At 39.0% G+C, this 16967-nt stretch overlaps 2 protein-coding genes across 2 annotated transcripts in view; one reads left to right on the top strand and one right to left on the bottom strand.

Annotated features, from left to right (window-relative positions):
- Nucleotides 1-1138: 1138 nt before the first annotated feature.
- The window catches only part of LOC119501315 (hemicentin-1-like), a 33881-nt gene continuing 18052 nt past the window's right edge, over nucleotides 1139-16967 (top strand). The window contains exons 1-10 of the mRNA XM_037791621.1: nucleotides 1139-1319; nucleotides 4067-4342; nucleotides 4418-4744; nucleotides 6131-6367; nucleotides 6839-7066; nucleotides 7145-7408; nucleotides 13229-13498; nucleotides 13581-13739; nucleotides 15389-15607; nucleotides 15713-15955. Of these exons, the coding sequence (XP_037647549.1) occupies nucleotides 1265-1319; nucleotides 4067-4342; nucleotides 4418-4744; nucleotides 6131-6367; nucleotides 6839-7066; nucleotides 7145-7408; nucleotides 13229-13498; nucleotides 13581-13739; nucleotides 15389-15607; nucleotides 15713-15955 (2278 nt within the window). The 5' untranslated portion in view covers nucleotides 1139-1264. The remainder of the gene's footprint in view (nucleotides 1320-4066; nucleotides 4343-4417; nucleotides 4745-6130; nucleotides 6368-6838; nucleotides 7067-7144; nucleotides 7409-13228; nucleotides 13499-13580; nucleotides 13740-15388; nucleotides 15608-15712; nucleotides 15956-16967) is intronic.
- Nucleotides 8048-9429, bottom strand: LOC119502479 (non-receptor tyrosine-protein kinase TYK2-like). The gene is made up of 2 exons (XM_037793491.1): nucleotides 8726-9429; nucleotides 8048-8529 (listed from the first exon to the last, which is right to left on the bottom strand). The coding sequence occupies exons 1-2, from the start codon at nucleotides 8958-8960 to the stop codon at nucleotides 8522-8524; spliced, it is 243 nt and encodes an 80-aa protein (XP_037649419.1). The 5' UTR covers nucleotides 8961-9429; the 3' UTR covers nucleotides 8048-8521.

Raw genomic sequence — 16967 nt, forward strand, 5'->3', positions numbered from 1 at the left:
GCCCACGCCTCCAACCTTAGATCCAGTTCTTTTAATACATCCATGGGGCTTGGGCCAGCTCAGTCGTCGCCATGTTGAGAGCCCTGTAGAGGCAATAGAAATACTCCCAATCATGCATTTAGCACCTTTAAAAGAAACTTCAGTGGTACTAACTCCTAAAACACTCTATATGTATTTGTAATCACTCATAACAAACAGATTCAAATATTTTCAGATTTGACAAATAAATACAAACATGATTTTATGTAAATGTGCTAAAAATAAGATTATGACAGCACTCATGAATAAATCCCACACACACACAAACCACCAGAGAGAGAGAGAGAGAGAGAGAGAGAGAGAGAGAGAGAAAGAGAGAGAGACACACAAACCACCAGAGAGAGAGAGAGAGAGACAAAGAGAGAGAGACAGAGAGAGAGTATGTGAGAGAGAGAGAGAGAGCGAAAGAGAGACAGAGAGAGAGGGAGAGAGAGAGAGAGATGGAGAGAGAGAGAGATGGAGAGAGAGAGACAAAGAGAGAGAGAGAGGGTGAAAGAGATGGAGAGAGAGAGAGACAGAGAGACAGTGTGTGAGAGAGAGAGAGGGAGAGAGAGAGAGAGAGAGAGAGAGAGAGATGGAGAGAGAGAGAGACAGAGAGAGAGTGTGTGAGAGAGAGAGAGGGAGAGAGAGAGAGAGAGAGAGACAGAGAGAGAGAGAGAGAGAGAGGGCGAGAGAGAGAGAGAGAGAGAGAGAGAGAGAGAGACACACAGAGAGAGAGAGAGAGAGACAGAGAGAGAGAGAGAGAGAGCGAGAGAGAGACACAGAGAGAGAGAGAGAGAGAGAGAGAGAGAGAGATAGAGAGACACACAGAGAGAGAGAGAGAGAGAGAGAGAGAGAGAGAGAGAGACAGAGAGAGAGAGAGACACAGAGAGACAGAGAGAGAGAGAGAGAGAGAGAGAGACACACAGAGAGAGAGAGAGAGAGAGAGAGAGACACAGAGAGAGAGAGAGAGAGAGAGAGAGAGAGAGAGAGAGAGACACAGAGAGAGAGAGAGAGACAGAGAGAGAGAGAGAGAGAGACACACAGAGAGAGAGACAGAGAGAGAGAGAGAGAGAGAGAGAGAGAGACACAGAGAGACAGAGAGAGAGAGAGAGAGAGAGAGATGGCTGTATATGTCTCTCTTTCTTCATTGGTTTCTAGGAGGATCCGGATCAGGACAGTCCAGCCTCAGAAGAGAAGTGGAGCAGATCTGGACTAAACGACAGAAGGACGTTTTTCAAATCAAATGAGTGAAACCGCTTCATTAGTTCTCTTCGTGGGGTTCCTGCTCAGTGCGACAGGTAGGCTTTATAATTAACTCATATAATGTATGTGTGCGTCTTATATTTAACGATAACTCCTATACAATGAATTAAACACAGTGAAATGTGAATTATTAGCATCTGTGCGTCACTAACAATAGAACAGCTGCAGGTAAAGTGTTGCATGTCAGTCTGGAGGTGCACAACTTTAGGTTTAACCAGAAGGGAGCAGTAAAGAAAGATACTGATGGGTCACTGTGTACCGAGAAAACAAACAAACAAACAAATAAGTTATTAGAAAACCACATATTTTAGACTCATTTACACTGAATAATCCTTTAATGAGAACAGTAAACCTTTGGTTTCAGCAGGTATCAGGGGAAAAAACAAAAGGTTTCTATGATTAAATCAGACCTAATTTTCTCAAATGAATAGTGTTAAGTAACAAGATAAGCTTATTTCTGTAACAGTGTGTGTCACACTGGATTTACTGGTACTATACCGGTACTGTGAATTTTAGTTCTAGTGAGCTATCGTACAGATTCAGAGGAATATGATGAGACCACAGAGATAATATTGCTTTAAGTGCAAACTTATTAACTTTTTAATTTGATCACACTGCTGATTAAATTATAAATATACATTTTTTAATCTTCCAATAATTTTTTTGTAGTATTTTCTAGGGCTGTCAATCGATCAATAAAGCATTTAATTACGATTAATCGTCCATAGTTGATCGTGGTTAATCGCACATTTTTAATCTGTTCCAAATGTACCTTAAAAAGGAGATTTGTCAAGTTACTCATACTCTTATTAGCATGTGAGTGGGCAAATATAATTGCTTCATGCAAATGTATGTTTACATTTATCATTAGAAATCAATTAACAACATAAAACAATGACAGATATTGTCCAGAAACCCTCACAGGTACTGCATTTAGCATAAAAATATGCTCAAATCATAACATGGCAAACTCAAGCCAAACAGGCAACAACAGCTGTCAGTGTGTCAGTGTGCTGACTTGACTATGACTTGCCCCAAACTGCATGTGATTATCATAAAGTGGGCATGTCTGTAAAGGGGAGACTCGTGGGTACCCATAGAACCCATTTTCATTCACATATCTTGAGGTCAGAGGTCAAGGGACCCCTTTGAAAATGGCTATGACAGTTTTTCCTTGCCAAAATTTAGCGTGTTAGTCTGGAGTGTTATTAAGCCTCCGTCACGACAAGCTAGTATGAAATGGTTGGTAATGGATTCATTAGGTTTCTTAGTTTCATATGATGCCAGTATCTTCACTCTAGCTTTAAATCTCAGCCCGCTACAAGGTTAAAACAAATTTGCATTGACACGTTATTATTGCGTTAACATTGACAACCCTAGTATTTTTGTGTAATTAAGTCATCATGGGGATAAGTAATTTAGGGACAGTTTGGGGAAAGCACCCAGCTGGCAGGACATGATGTCTTTGTGCTCAAAATAAAAAGTGAAAGGGCATTTCTTTCTTCATAACCTACCGCACTACTAGATGTCTTCTCAGTGGGAAACACTGCATGGGTATATGATGATGATATACAAAATGCTTTAACTCTTCGACACATCAGGAAAACCAGGATTTTAGAGATGAAGGGTTGATGCTTACTTGGAGTTAAGTCGAAATTTGTCAACCTTTTTATTACATAACTACAGTGATAAAAGTCTCTGTTTTGCTGAGTGAAAAGTCAAGAAAGTCATTAGTCTTCCGTTGTCTTACAATCGAGTCTAAACAACACAATGTCTGTCTACAAACTGTCTTATAACCTCTCTGGTTAGACAGGTCGGGACATCTTCAATTTGCTGACAAAGTAAGGGAAAGGACTAAAACGACCAGTGTGTAACAATTAGGGGGATCTATTGGCAGAAATTTAATATAATATTAATAAGTATGTTTTCTTTAGTGTATAATCACCTGAAAATAAGAATCGTTGTGTTTTTTTCGTTACCTTAGAATGAGCTTTTAGATGAATTAGTATGAGAATAATATTTACATACGGAGCAGGTGTTCTTCACGTCATATTTCTACAGTAGCCCAGGAGGGACAAACCAAACACTGGCTCTACAGAGGACCGTTCGCATTTTCACGTCGGCCACCTTAGTTCTCCTACACGCTTGGCACGCGGGAGAAGTTTCAGCAGGTTGCAATCTGCACTGCTAGATGGCGCCAAATCAACCCGTTCTCACTCCCAACTCATGATTATACGAGAGATTATGTAAGTGCCCCTCGCCTTAGTGACAGTATGTGATGAACCGGGCTTTCATCTAACTCCAATGTAAACCCATCCGTTCTTCGACGGTTGGAGCAAGTGACGGAGTATTAATAGCGAGACAGTCCGTTCAGGGTGGGCAGGCAGGTGGGAGGTGTGGTGGATGGGTCAAACAAACACAAGACTTTCAACCCGGAGACCGCTGTTCGTGTCCCGTGTGAAACTATAAGTAACATTGATTTTATTCGTCACGTCAGTCTTTAGTCACGTGACTTGGCGGTATCGTCTGCCCCGTGAGTCGGTAGTCATGCGAGTCGTTAGTCGCGTGAGTCGATAGTATCGTCAGCCCTGTGAGTCGGTAGTAACGTGAGTTGTTAGTATCGTCAACCCCGTGAGTTGGTAGTCCCGTGAGCCGTTAGTATTGGTAGCCCTGTGAGTCGGTAGTCACAGATGTTGAATTAATTACCTTACTGATGACACATAAAAGGCAATGAAATGTTTCTCTGGCATCTATACATGACACATATACTCCCATGCTGTAGGTGTGCGTGCCTCCTGTCCCATTGAGTTGAGCCCCCCCAGTGTTGTGGTGAGATATGGAGACTCGGTGTCGGTCAACTGCAGCACGTCGGCGAGCCTGTTTGAAGGGATGGGCTGGGAGGCTACAGAGGGAGGCATCAGTCTGGAAAAGGTCAACCATATGGTCTGGACTGTGCCGAGTCTCACAGAGTGGACCATCTCCCCCTTCTGCTACATCAACCCTGCATCAGAAAGTCAGTTTGAACAGTGCACCCAGAAACCAAAAGTCGTACTTTACAGTAAGTATTGCTCATTTGGCACAGAATCCGATACTTTGTGTACTATATGTCTGATAACGTCTGCTTTTCCTCCAGCATTCCCAGATAACATCAGTATCCGCTCCAACAGCAGCGCAGGTGGTGTGATGAAAGAAGGGAAGGAATATCACTTCACGTGTGACGTCCACAATATAGCTCCTGTTCAAAACCTCACTGTGAGGTGGTACAGAGGAGATGCACTGGTCAAAACGGATACTGTTGACAATCCCAGTAAGAAACCAGAGAATCACACATCTGTATTCAGCTTCAAACCGAACAGACAAGACGAAGGAGCCACGTTCAGATGTGAGGCACATCTGGACCTGAGGCCAGAAGGACCACAACTTAATGCATCTTCACAAGACTATAATATCACAGTTTACTGTAAGTATGTCATCTGTGTACTGACCACTCACAAATATGTCCCCAAAGGCATACAGTATTTAGGTCATTTAAAATGGGCAATTTCAATGTCTGTTATGTTTTTCTATACTATTTTCACTGGAGCTGCAACGCTTATTAAATTATTATTATTATTATTATTATTAATAATAATAATAATAATAATAATAATAATAATAATAATAATAATAATAATAATAATAATAATAAATTTAAAAAATAATAATAATAATAATAATACTCACAACATAACAAAATAACTTTTTTTGTATAGAACCTTTCATTCAAGAAATGCAGCACAAAGTGCTTTACAATCAAGGAAAATATAATGAACATAAAAAGAAAACCATAATTAATGGAAAATAAGAAATAAAATAAAACACACTTGATAAAATAAGATGAAACTGGATATAAGATTTAAAAAAAAAAGAAATAACAGCAGCATATTGCTGCCACACCAGTAAAAAAACAGATCAGTATCATGTTATAACATGAAAAGTTTATTGTTATAACAAGATATTTTCACGTTATAACAACATACAATCTTATCACGTTATAACAAGAAACATGTTATAACAATATGCTATTTATCTTGTTGTAACGTGAAACATTTCATGTTAAAACGTGATAACTTATTGTTTTTCACGTTGTAACAAGATTATCACTTATATTGTTGTAATGTGAAATCTTAAAACCCACAAGTCTCCCCTCTACAGACATGCCCACTTTATGATAATCACATGCAGTTTGGGGCAAGTCATAGTCAAGTCAGCACACTGACACACTGACAGCTGTTGTTGCCTGTTGGGCTGCAGTTTGCCATGTTATGATTTGAGCATTTTTTTTATGCTAAATGCAGTACCTGTGAGGGTTTCTGGACAATATCTGTCATTGTTTTGTGTTGTTAATTGATTTCCAATAATAAATATATATATACATTTGCATAAAGCAAGCATATTTGCTCACTACCATGTTGATATGAAGCGTATTGAATACTTTAAGGTACATATTGAACGTGCAATTAATTAGTGATTAATTGCGATTATGTATTCTAATCGATTGACAGCCCTAGTTATAACAAGATAAATAGCATATTGTTAGAAAAGTTTCATGTTATAACGTGATCTGTTTCTTTTTCTGGTGTGGCAGCAGTACGCTGATTAAAATAATCGTTTTTAAGCTCTAATTTACACCCTTCTATAATACGATTTCAGGTAGTGTAGCTGTAAATGATCTTACATGTCTAAATGTCTAAAAGGAGAAAACACCAGTATTTCAGTCAGTTCTTCGTGTCTCATGTTTGTCTCAGCTGCTTTTAATCTGTAAAATTAAAGTCAAATAATTGTTGCTGTGTCTGCTTCTCTTTAGTTGGACCAGATGTACAATGTTCTCCTGGTGAACCGGACAAACTGGAGTTATTGGAAGGAAAAACACTGGAGAGTCAATGCAACGTGACAGGAAATCCCAGCCCCGAAGTCAAATGGCTGAAAGATGGACAGCCCACAAACTCGTCCGTCGCTCTGAGCCGGAACGATGCAGGCCTGTACACCGTTAAAGCTGAGGGAGCCAAATTAACCGATATGACATTCAGGGTTCTCATACTGTGTGAGTGTCACATCCCGTCATCAGCACAAACAGCAGCATAGATATTTAAAATAAATAAATATAAACATACATTTGCATAAAGCAATTATATTTGTCCACTCCCATGTCGATTAAATACTGGACAAATCTCCCTTTAATTGAAAAATGTGTGATTAATCGTGATTAAATATTTTAGTCAATTGACAGCACAAATAAAAATACATCATTTTTTATACATACTGTATATAAATTGATCATATGTTTTGTATGTAAAATCCTCTAGTGAAGTAAAAAATTACAATATTTGCCTCTGAAATGCAGTGGAGTAGAAATATAAAGTAACAATATAAATATTCAAGTAAAGTTCAAATATCTCAAAATCATACTTAAGTACAGTACTTGAGTAAATGTACTTTACATTCCACCACTGGCTATAGGTGATGTATTGTTACTACACTCTAAGTCTAAAGAACAAAGTGTTTTTGCTCTCAGATGGTCCAGAGTTGAAGTGTCCAACCACTTACACAGCACTGGAGGACACTCCTCTAAACTTCACCTGCACCAAGGCGGGCTATCCTCAACCTAACATCACCTGGTCCAAAGACGGCGAGGAGGTGGTGCTCCCAGACAACCTGAAAAGAAGTGATGCAGGGCAGTACTTGATCACAGCTTCAAGCAAGCTGTCAAGCGTCAACCTCACAGTGGAGATTAATGTCATATGTAAGTGATTTTGATGAAAACACCTGAATATCTACTGTTAGTATCTGCTTTACTCTGATTTTATATTGTTGCCTCTAGACCCGCCATCACAGATAGTTGAGCTTGAGGACTCTGAAGTTGACGTTGGTTCCACTGTGGGACTGAAGTGCGCCTCTACGGGCAACCCACGACCACAATACGTGTGGAGTTATTACCGGACCGACAATGTGATAGAGGAAACTGACGATGGAGTGTCCCGTCTGCACATCCACAACGCTACTGCATACAACATGGGCTCCTACACATGTAACACCTGGAACGACGCAGGAAATGTCTCTAAAACAGTCAGAGTCACCGTAAAAGGTAGGCTCAATATAATGTAACCAGTGTCTCATCGGTAGCCTGCTCATTACATTATTACATCTAACTAGAGAGATGCTGTGGTTTGTTATTGCAATATGATAGTATGTGTGATATAAGTACATCAAGTACATGATGTAAAATTACCTCACTCCCTTACTTTTATGGTAAAATGTATGTGGTTGAATCATAGACTGTAAGAAGTGGACGTAGTCACAGTGATGTCACCTATTGCTTTGTGGACTGCTGTCTTGAGGCCTTGAGTTCGGCATTTTGGCCGTCGCCTTTTTATTTTTTTTTGCAACCAGAGGTGACACAAGAGGGTGGAGCTAAGTACAACCGAACGTTGAATAAGAAATTTTTAGCCGACCAAAATGTTACAATTAACTTACGTGATCTGAAAACACACTGTTTGAGGAATACTACCGGACTGGACAACGCCGTGGTAGCGACCTGTCAATCACAAGGTAGCCACGCTCTAAAGCATACCCTGCTTTATGGTCTAGCTGACTCTAAATGGGACCATAATTTACTAAATGAACATCATGCTGTATTGAAGACTTGAAACTAGTGATTGAGACCATAAACTCATGTTTACAATGTTTACTGAGGTAATAAATCAAGAGAGAAGTAGGCTCATTTTCTCATAGACTTCCATACAATCTGACTTATTTTTGCAACCAGAGGAGTCGCCCCCTGCTGGCTATTAGAAAGAATGACAGTTTAAGGCACTTCTGCATTAGCTTCACTTCTCAGACCCGGAGGTCACCGCCTGGGTTGAATATTGTAATATCAGTTGTTTTTTTAGCCATGACCAAATGTCAGAGGAAAAGGAAACATTGGACTGTCCTCATCTTCGCGGTCACAATCTCTAGATCTCGCCTTCAGGGATGTATTTTGTCATTTTCCATTAAGACATTACAGACACCTCTGCAGTTTGCACACAGCATCAGGAATGTTGTAAAATCAATCGGGAATGTAAATAATTAGCACAATTAAACTCACCTGACAGATCTGCTGAGCAAACATAAGGCTGCATCAGCTGCACAATGCAACAGTGCTTGTCCTCCTGTTTCCATCACTGTTCAATGGCAAGACTGACCGGCTGCCTGGTGCTCAGCATGCTGTGTGTTGAAAGCTCAAATTATTGACATACAAGGGAAACCGTGTTGCACTTCCAATAGATTTTGATTATTTACAGAACAACAGCAGGAACCAGAAATCAATGAACCATCCACTGAGACAGAGCACTGAGCAACCTTTGCACACGCAGACACTGTATGTTGACGTATTAACACATGATGAGAGCTGAGGACTCACCCAGTTCAGTACAACAGCCCTTGTACTTGACGATGTTGCTGTGATAAAGAGACTTCAGGATCTCGATCTCCTTCATCCAGCCATCTGGAACGTGACCGTTCTCTTGTTTCAGAGCCTTCCCTGCCACGTGCTCTCCTGTCCCATCGTTGGCCAGGTCATACAGGTAGAGAGTCACCTCTCCAAAGTGACCCTGCAGACAGAGCAACCAGCAGTAGCTTACTCTCTGGATCGCCATGAAATCTGGTCCAGATGTTCATGTCTCAGGATCAGTTGTTGGTGAACTCTGGTGACCCCCTCACTAATCAGTTCAAATTGTCAATTTGCTCAACAACACTTCCAGAACTTATGACATGCCTATCTTTGTACTCTGCACTTTGAATTTAGTGCTAATTAACAAACGTTACCATTTTAACACTCTAAGATGGGGAATGTGGTAAACTACACCTGCAACCTGTTAGCATTGTCATTGTGAGGATTCAAAGGTTTTGAAATCCTCCCTCTTCTTGAGGTCTCAAAGTTGGCAAGTATGCACCGTAGTTTTTTTGCACACTGAAGGAGATTCAGTTGGCTGCAACCTGCAGACTGATCAATCTGTAGATGCCACCAATAGTTAGGCAGTTAGGCATAACAATTGTGCATTTTGCGAAAAAAAAAAGCAACAAATTTGGCACAGATGTAAGTTTATACGTTATGAAAAGATACTGTATACAGTAGATATCGGGGGACAACAAATTTGGCCCCTGAGGGCCATGGCAGCCGTTTTGTTTGTCAGTTGCCATTCTATTATGAAGGCAAATGTTTCTTTAAAAAGTACCCTTAAAAACTTCTGATCTCATCAGCTTGAACACACCTTGGAAACCATCAAAAGTCATAATATCAGTTTTCTGCAACATTTAGAAATATTTAGCACCTATTTGGTGGCCATTTTGAAAAATGGTTGCCACAGCCGTCAGGGGCCAAATCATGGATGTATTGAAAGAACTGGATACAGCGTCGGATGCAGGGCCCCGGTCATTCCTATGAGAGTTACTCATTGGCGCATGAAGCCTAAATGGCTCGACTTCCGTCTGGAAAAATACCCGGATCTTGGCGGAGTGGCGTCCGCTCGGTCACATGACTTGGTCGAAGGGTCCTAACGTCACGTCACCAAATTTGCAGCGCCCCGATATCTGTCTTTTCATAACATATAAACCTACATCTGAGCTTTTATCGCAAAATGCACAATTGTTATGAACATTTCAGTTAAGCGGCCCCACTACAAATCATACACACTGCACCTTTAAATGTTACCTTCATATCTATCCATCCATCTATCTATCTATTTATAAAACTAAATGGTGCTCTGGCATAACTTCTAACTTGTTGCCAAGTGGCACAACTGCAGTAGTGTATTTATAGAGCCAGTGGGTGTGAGGAGGGCTGGCAGCAGGCAGGGTTGGGGGGAGGGCTGCTTCCTCTCTGGTGATGAAGACCAGCTCATTTAGCCTAGCTTAGCTTAGCCTAGCTTAGCTTAATTTAGCTTAGCCTAGCTTTCCCCCAAAAAGTCAACAAGTCGCTTCTGGCTGAGGAGAGGAAGCAGGAGGAGAAACCTCAGAGGAGAAACCTCAGAGTAACAGCAGAGAGGCTCGACAGACAGCTGCTGTTGGACTAACTTTATTTAGTTATTTATACAGTAATGGAGGATTTAAAGAGTCTTCGTCTGCTTTCAGTCCTTTTGACTTTACAGCTGCTGTCGCTTTCTAACGGGATCACACCGAGTGAGTTATAACGGAGTTATATTCACCTCTTCTGTGTCGAGATTCAACCGGCTCCTTTACACTTATAGGGAACAGAAAGCAGCATTGTTTTAATCTATTTATGATTGTTTTGGTCTATTTATGTAGCTTGATGAGTGATGAGGAGCTGTAACTTAAAACAACACAAGTAAAGTTTTAAAAAGTTAAAAGTTCAGAGTGTAAATGTGTAGCTTTGTGCTTTGAATGGGTGAGTAATGTTGGTGTGAGTGGTGTGTGACTATGAGTCAGAATTGTGTCTTATCTAATCTAATGTTTTATCCTCTCACATTCTGTGTATATTATAGTTTTTCTTGTTAAAATAAGTGTCTTTCCAAGTTGTGATTATAATAGTTGTGTGTAATGTGACGCATTTAACTGGTATTAGAGTTTAAGTCCAGCACAAAGAGAATGGTGGGCAGCAGCAAGTGCATACTTTCCTATGGGAGGGTCACATCCTTCCTGAGCCTTTTTCCTGTTGCCTCTTGAGGCTCTTGTTTTGTTTCACCACAGCTCTGGATGTGGAAATGTTGTGTTAAGATAATGGTCAGCAAGCATTACTATCAAAAGAGCCATTTTAGGCAAAAAAAAAATATGAAAGCCACAAAACATTTGAGCATTGTGATGAAGGTAACACAGTTTATAGTCTAAGTATATAGTATATAAGTCTAATGCAGTGAGGGCCAAAGAGCAAATGTACTACGGCGTATTAGGGTCACATTGAGGGGAAAAACATCTGAGATTTCCAGAATAAAGTCATAACTTTACGAGAAAGAAAGTCGTAATATTGCGAGAATAGTCATAAGTTTACGAGAAAAAAAGTCGTAATATTACGAGACTAAAGTCGTAACGAGAAAAAAGTTGAAATATTGCAAGAATAAAGTCATAAGTTTACGAGAAAGAGAGTCGTAATAATGCGAAAATAAAGTCATAACTTTACGAGAAAAAAAGTCGTAATATTGCGAGAATAAAGTCATTACTTTACGAGAAAAAAAGTCGTAATAATGCGAGAATAAAGTCATAACTTTACGAGAAAAAAAGTCGTAATAATGCGAGAAAAAAGTCATAACTTTATGAGAAAAAAAGTCGTAATAATGCGAGAAAAAAGTCATAACTTTACGAGAAAAAAAGTCGTAATAATGCGAGAATAAAGTCCTAAGTTTACGAGAAAAAAAAATCGTAATATTGCGAGAATAAAGTCATAAGTTTACGAGAAAGAAAGTCGTAATATTGCGAGAATAGTCATAACTTTACAAGAAAAAAAGTCGTAATAATGCGAGAATAGTCATAACTTTACGAGAAAAAAAGTCGTAATAATGCGAGAATAAAGTCATAACTTTACGAGAAAAAAAGTCGTAATATTACGAGAATAAAGTCATAACTTTACGAGAAAAAAAATCTTAATATTGCAAGAATAAAGTCATAAGTTTACGAGAAAGAAAGTCGTAATATTGCGAGAATAAAGTCATAACTTTACGAGAAAAAAAGTCGTAATATTGCGAGAATAAAGTCATAACTTTACGAGAAAAAGTCGTAATATTGCATGAATAAAGTCATAACTTTACGAGAAAAAAAGTCGTAATATTGCGAGAATAAAGTCATAACTTTACGAGAAAAAGTCGTAATATTGCAAGAATAAAGTCATAAGTTTACGAGAAAAAGTCGTAATATTGCAAGAATAAAGTCATAAGTTTACGAGAAAAAAGTCGTAAAATTACGAAAATAAAGTTATAACTTAACGAGAAAAAAGTTGTAATATTTCGAGACTAAAGTCATAACTTAACGAGAAAAAAAGGCGTAATATTGCGAGAATAAAGTCATAACTTTACGAGAAAAAGTCGTAATATTGCAAGAATAAAGTCATAAGTTTACGAGAAAAAAAGTTGTAATATGATGAGAATAAAGTCATAATATTACGAGAAAAAAGTTGTAATATTATGAGAATAAAGTCATAATATTACGAGAAAAAAAAGTTGTAATATGATGAGAATAAAGTCATATTACGAGAAAAAAAAGTTGTAATATGATGAGAATAAAGTCATAATATTACGAGAAAAAGAAGTTGTAATAATGCGAGAATAGTCATAACTTTACGAGAAAAAGTCGTAATATTGCAAGAATAAAGTCATAAGTTTACGAGAAAAAAGTCGTAAAATTACGAAAATAAAGTTATAACTTAACGAGAAAAAAGTCGTAATATTGCGAGAATAAAGTTATAACTTTACGAGAAAAAAAGTCGTAATATTGCGAGACTAAAGTTATAACTTTATGAGAAAAAAAGTCGGAATATTGCGAGAATAAAGTCATAATTTTACGAGAAAAAAGTTGTAATATTATGAGGATAAATTCATAACTTTACGAGAAAAAATAACACGTAGAATTACTATTTTATAATATATTGACTTTATTCTCATAATATTCCGACTTTTTTCTCGTAAAGCTTTGACTTTATTCTCGTAATATTATGACTTTATTCTCGAAATCTCAGATTTATTTTTTTTCCTCAATGTGACCTAATACTCCGTCGTACCGTCGTACCATAGACCTACAACAATGATAAATAACAATGAATATGTAAACAAAAAACAGTTATTCATTTCCATTTTTAAAAATCCACAGGGAGCCACTGGAGAAGGGCTAAAGAGACGCATGTGGCTCTGGAGCCGCAGGTTGTAGACCCTTGTGCTAAGATAATGGTTGTACTGGAGAATAACATTTCTACGTTCCACAGGTGCCAGAGGAGAATGCCCCATCTATATAACTCCAGACAGGATGGTGATACAATACCAAAGCAGAGGCCAGCTAAGTGCAACATGCAAACCAACATCCACCGACTCCAGCCATGTGAAGGAAATCTACTGGCAGGATCGGCAGGGCGTCAGATTTAACAGCACAAGTTGGTTTCCTGACACCGATAAGGACTGGGACCCGAGGCCTGTTTGTACTGCGACGTTTTATATCATAGAACCATGCTCGAAACATCTAAACTTCACCTTCTACAGTATGTGTTTCTAACATTTGTACTTTCACTGTCTTCTTTTAATTTTGAAACAGTCCTGACTATTATTTTCTCATCCCTTAAGAAACACCAGACAGCGTCTCCATCCATCTTGACAACGGGAGCTCAGTGTGGGAGGAGAGAACATTCCAGCTGCGGTGTGACATCACCAACGTCGCTCCAGCAGAAAACCTCGTTGTGCGTTGGTACCGAGGGAATGAAAGCTTCGAACCACTTATCAAAGGTGGGAAATCTTTCCTAAAGGGTAACTTAGGTATTTTTCAACCTGGAACCTATTCTCTCATGTTTTTGTGTCTAAGTGACTGATGGGGACAACAATTTTTGAAAGTGGTCCAGTATTGAGGGAGAGCGCTGTAACCAGCAGCTGCTAAACGAGCTGTGAGGGCAAGTAAGCAGCGTCACGTCCACTATAAGTGCTTGTTTTTGCCACTTACAGGCTCAGATTGTTATTATAAGTGTCTGACAACATTATGGAAAGGACCCTACAGAGAAATAAAACCTTTTTGTTACCTGACCTTGAGCGAGACTCTTTCCATAATGTCAGACACTCATAACAACATTCAGAGCTTGTCGTGGCAAAAACAAGCACTTCTAGTGGATGTAAATGATGGTGCCAGCTTTCCCATATAGCTCCATATTACAGCCTGTGAGCAGCTGCCGTCTACAGCGCTCTCCTTCAATACTGGACCACTTTCAGAAATTATAGTCCCTATTAGTCAGTTAAACCCAAAACATGGGAAAATAGGGTCCAGGTTGAAAAATACAGAAGTTACCCTTTAACACAAGTTCTACCTTTTCTGTGAGAACAAGGACGTCTACCAGTGCTACTGTAGCTCAAAACAATACAGCATCAACAGACGTTTGCTAACATAAAATAATTATTCCGCATTCATTAAGAGGAACAATTATGGAAGACAAATTGGGGGTTGTATTCACCGAAGTAATGACTGCAGATACTTCACAAGTCAATATTAATTAGTTATCCTAATGATGCAAAGCTTAATTTCCTTTTTCAATCAGATATTGCTCAATAAACAACCAGCATGATTAGTAGGAAATGATTTTCATAAGCATTGTGTGCTGTGAGGGAAGTGTGTTGAAGTGATGATGTTTTGATGTGACATCCAAAAGATCGACCGCAGTATTCAAAAAAGAACAACCTGGTTTCACGCCATCTTATCTAGGGCTGCACAATTAATCGAAATGTTATCGAAAGAGCAACATGGTCTACTGAAATTTTCAAATCGCTTGAGGTGCAATATTTGTTAAAGGCGAAATGTGTGTCTAATTACCATTTTTAATTAAATATAGTTGTGCTACAAAGATGTCCTGGCCTACAAATCATATACTACAGACTTAAGAAAATATCTTTGTTTGGTACAGATCCCCGCAAAAATAATTGCAAATCATTATTGTCATTGCAATATCCAAAATTGTTCAGCCCTAATCTTATCTCTTACTTGCGTCAGTGTTTCATCAGTGTTCTCATTTTAAGATACAGAACTCTAAAAATCAGCAAATTAATTATTTGTTTTTGTCTGTCTGTACTCATCACCATGGGGACAAGAAATGCATCATGATATCAACTAGGGGGGCATTCGGAGAGCGCAGACCTCCGCCAAGGCCAAGTGCCCTATCTCGTAATGTTTACCAAAACTGAAAAATGATTTGTGTATCCGCCCTGTGATTCGGATCTGCTCCAAAATGTAATGGCTTCACCCTTCCACCAAGTTTCATGAAAATGGGGCCGCTTGTTTTTCTGTAATCCTGCTGACAAACAAACTGAAACAAAAACATTAACTCCTTGACACAATCTACTTTTAGTCTTTTTCTTATTTTATATTTCCTCCCAAATGTTCATTCATCCATCAGACTCACTGCGAGTGACTGGCTGCCCGCCTGACAACGGCACAGACTGTGACATCAGCGATGTCCGATCGCCGCTGAACGTGTCGTCGACCATCAGCGTCACTCTAAACAGGACCCAAAACGGAACAGAGTTCAGCTGTGGGGCTCAGTTGGATCTTGGACGTGAGGGATCACAGCCTCTTCCAGACATGATGTCCGTTCCTCTGAAAATCTCCGTCTACTGTGAGATCACACTCACATCTGCTTTACATTACGTTTGTTTTCTTACAGTCTGAAATTGTAAAAGTGCATATTCATACTGTTTTATTGGTGTTTCTTTCTCAACAGATAAGCCCATGATTAACACCACAAAGCTTCCAAAGAAGGTCCCAGTGTTCAAAGGTTATCCAGAAGAGCTGGTCTGTGAAGCCGATGGTCACCCGCCTCCAGAGATCAAGTGGGTCTACAGCTCAGACAAACCACCCCACGTTTCTGGAGACAACCTCATCGTGTCTGAAGCCGGCGTCTACAACTGCAGCGCCACCAACGAGGTTGACTCCATGTCCCATGAGGTCGTAGTGATTTTAAAAGGTACCAACACCCTTAATGTAAACGTCTTCCTATAAAATGTTCTAATAGATCTCTTTCCTAAATATATAAAGTGCCGCAGCTGTGAAAGCCAGTAAATATATCCTCCACTCTGCTCCCCTTCATACAAACTATATAAGAACTTTCATGGGTTTCTGTTGCTCAAAACTTTATTTAGATATAATTGTTCTCTGGACAGCCTCAATTTATTTAAGTAGAAATTAACCTTAAAGGAATACTTCACCTCCAAAATGACCATTTATCTATCAATTACTCATCCCGTGTTACCTTGAGTTCTTGAATATTGAATATTGCAGCAAAACTGCACGAGTTGTGTGAGGGTTTGTAAACGGATGTTTTGATATAGTTTTGCTGTTGTTAAACGCGGCCCCCATTCACTTCACTTCATCAAGACTTTTATCCATTTTTGGATTCTTTGTTCACCGTGGAGGCGTGAAAGAAAAACAAAGTTCTCTTCAAGAGTTCAACGTAACACGGGATGAGTAATTGACATACACATAGTCATTTTGCAGGTGAAGTATTCCTTTAAGTAGCAGAGCAAAAGACATACAGCTTCAAGGAGGATCCTATCCAGACATATACATTTATTTCAAAATAGCGACGTGTGACTTCTTTGAGCGGTTTGCGTTCAAAGACAGAAACAAAAAGGCCAGTGGAATGGTTGGAGGTTTAGGTAAGTTTTGTTGAAAATGGAATGCTCTTTTTTTAATATACAGTGACTTGTTTTCTGCTGTCAGATGTTATAATTAGAAGGGCTTCCATGTTTTCATTATACAAATACAATTAGCCTCTCTTCCTCATATGTCATGTGTTATAACTGTAAGTAGATAATTAGCATCATTTTCATGATTTTCTTTTGTTTTCTGCATCCACATTGTAAAGTGCATCTTATTGATTTTAGGAATAAACGTTCTCATAAATGTAGTGAAGCATGATAGAAATGGAGACACTTGCATTTATTACAGTTTATTTTGACATTCTTAAGCATTAATAT

The sequence above is a fragment of the Sebastes umbrosus genome, chromosome 14, assembly GCF_015220745.1.
Source record: "Sebastes umbrosus isolate fSebUmb1 chromosome 14, fSebUmb1.pri, whole genome shotgun sequence".
NCBI lineage: Eukaryota > Metazoa > Chordata > Actinopteri > Perciformes > Sebastidae > Sebastes > Sebastes umbrosus.

Coding starts and splice junctions, on each gene's coding strand:
- LOC119502479 (XM_037793491.1), bottom strand. CDS start 8,960: ATGGCGATCCAGAGAGTAAGCTACTGCTGGTTGCTCTGTCTGCAGGGT.